Below are 2,803 nucleotides of genomic sequence, written 5' to 3' on the forward strand. Positions count from 1 at the left end.
GGGGGGGGGGGACACAAGACACAGCTATCCCCTGAGGAGCATTTCCTCCCCCCCCTTTTTTGGGGAGCCCTCCCGGGGTACCCCAGCCACGAGGACTGGGTCCTGCTGTGGGCTGGGCCCCCCCAAATCCCACTCAGGGCCATCTTGTGTGTGTCCCCCCCCCCAGGCAGAGCTTTGTCATGGTCAAGGGGGCTGCCCTGCTGCTCCCCGCCGAGGAGCTGCTGGAGGCCGAGCCCCCCCCGGCTGAGCCCCCCGGCCAGGCCCCGGGGCGGCAGGAACAGCACCTGCAGCTCATGATGCAGCTGCTGCGGCCACAGGACGCCATCCGGCTGGTAGGGCATGGACACCCCCGGGGACAGGGACAGGGATGGGATGGGATGGAGATGGGATGGGGATGGTGACAGCGATGGAATGGGATGGGGGTGGTGATGGGGACAGTGATGGGATGAGGATGGTGACGGGGATGGGGTGGGAAGGGAATGGTGGTGGTGACATTGATGGGATGGGGATGGTCACAGGGATGGGATGGGATGGGATGGGATGGGATGGAGATGGTGACAGAGATGGAATGGGATGGGGGTGGTGATGGGGACAGTGATGGGATGGGGATGGTGACAGGGATGAGATGGGAATGGTGGCAATGACAGTGATGGGAGGGGATGGTGGCAGGGATGGGATAGGGATGGTGACGGTGATGGCAATGGGATGAGGATGGTGACAGGGATGGGATGGGAAGGGAATGGTGACAGTGACAGTGATGGAATGAAGGTGGTTACAGGAATGGGATGGGAAGGGGATGGGATGAGGATGGTGATGGAGATGGGATGGGAATGGTGACGGTGACAGTGATGGGATGGGGATGGTCACAGGGATGGGATGAGATGGGATGTGATGGGATGGGATGGGGATGGGATGAGGATGGTGATGGAGATGGGATGGGAATGGTGACGGTGACATTGATGGGATGGGGAAGGTGACAGGGATGGGTTGAGGATGGTGACCAGAATAGGAATGGTGATAGTGATGGGATGGGGATGAGATAGGGACAGTGAAATAGATGGAATGGGAGGGGGTTGGGGACACGATGGGGATGGGGACAGAGGTGAGAAAAGGATGGGGATGGGAATGGGATATGGATGGGGACAGGGTGGGGATGGGATGGGGACGGGATGAGACAGGTTGGGATTGGGATGGGACAGAATGGGGACAGGAGGGGATGGGAATAGAACGGGATGAGGACAGAATGGGATGGGATGGGGACGAAACGGAATGGGATAGGGATGAAATGGAATGGGATGGGGATGAAATGGGATGGGATAGGGATGAAGGGATGGGATGGGATGGGGATGGGATATGGCCCAGCCTGCCCCCCCCAGCGTTCTTGATGCTCCTTCCCGGGCACTGGGGGCATTGGAGGGGGCAGACCCCACGGTGCTGCCCCTGGGGGTGCAGGGGACACCCCTCACGCCCCCCCCCCACACCCCCAGGCGGTGCGGCTGGAGTCGGCGCGGCCGCGGCGAGTGCGGTACCTGCTGGTGGTGCGGCCCGAGGAGGGGGGAGCCGAGGGGGAGACGGCGCTGCTGGGGGTGGATTTTGCCCACGAGGGGTGAGTGGGGTGCAGGGGGGGGGGCAAAGTGGGGGGCATCTGCACCCCCTGACCTCTGCCCACCCCAGGGCCACCCGCTGCACCCTGGGCATGGTGCTGCCCCTCTGGAGCGACACCCAGGTCTTCCTCGACGGCGATGGGTAAGGAATAGGGGAGGTCTTCTGGGAGAGGGAGGGGGTTGTGATGGTGGGATTGGGGGGAGCCTGTGGGTAGGGGCAGGGCTGAGGTGCCCACCCCAACCTACGTGTCTCCCCATGGTGCCCAGGGGCTTCAGCGTGACGTCAGGGGGGCAGACCCGCATCTTCAAGCCCATCTCTGTGCAGACCATGTGGTGAGCGAGCCCAGCTGGGTCTGTGGGCACCAACGTTGGCATGGGGGATGTGGGCACCACCACGTTTATGGGGAATGTGGGCTTCACTAGGGGCAAGGGGGATGTGGGCATCACCATGGGCACAGTGCTTGTGGGTACCACCACAGCCATGGGGGACATGGGCACCATCGTGGGCTTGGGGGATCTGGGCACCACCATGGCCATGGAGTTGTAGGCACCACCATGGGCATGAAGGATGTGGGTACCATCACAGACATGGAGGATGTGGTTACTGCCCTGGGCATGGGGGCAGTGGGGACCATCATGGACATGGGAGAAGTGGGCACCACCATGGGCACAGGGGACATGGGCACCACCATGGCCACGGGGGGGATGTGGGCACAACCATGGCCATGGCAGATGGGATTACTGCCCTGGGCACAAGAGATTTGGGCACCACCATGGGCACAGGGCACATGGGCACCACCATGGCCATGGGGGGGGTGTGGTTAGTGCCCTGGTCATGGGGGAGGTGGACACCATCATGGCCATGGGGAATGTGGGCACAACCATGGCCATGGAGGATGTGGTTACCACCCTGGGCATGGCAGAAGTGGGCACCACTGTGGGCACAAGAGATGTGGGCACCACCATGAGCACGGGGAATGTGGGCACGGGCGATGTGGGCACCATCATGGGCAGGGTTGAGGTAGGCACCACCAGGAGCACCTGGTGATCATGGGAACTGGGATGTGGGGGGCAGTTTGGGCCACCCAACAGGTTCTAGAAGCCCTGGAGAGGGGAGGTGGCACCCGTTGGGTGACGGGTCCCAACCTGGAGTGGGGGTCGGGTGACACCATCCCAGGGGGCGGTGGGGAGGGGGTGGT

General features: G+C 62.8%; 1 protein-coding gene across 1 annotated transcript in view; it reads left to right on the top strand.

Moving 5' to 3' along the window:
- LOC106891914 overlaps positions 1-2,803 on the top strand; it is a 30,236-nt gene that overhangs the window by 14,618 nt on the left and 12,815 nt on the right. Inside the window, exons 12-15 of the mRNA XM_014948744.1 lie at positions 167-332; positions 1,488-1,606; positions 1,675-1,746; positions 1,872-1,937. Coding sequence (XP_014804230.1) covers positions 167-332; positions 1,488-1,606; positions 1,675-1,746; positions 1,872-1,937 — 423 coding nt within the window. The remainder of the gene's footprint in view (positions 1-166; positions 333-1,487; positions 1,607-1,674; positions 1,747-1,871; positions 1,938-2,803) is intronic.

The sequence above is a fragment of the Calidris pugnax genome, unplaced genomic scaffold (assembly GCF_001431845.1).
Source record: "Calidris pugnax isolate Ruff unplaced genomic scaffold, ASM143184v1 scaffold107, whole genome shotgun sequence".
NCBI classification, from domain to species: Eukaryota; Metazoa; Chordata; class Aves; order Charadriiformes; family Scolopacidae; genus Calidris; species Calidris pugnax.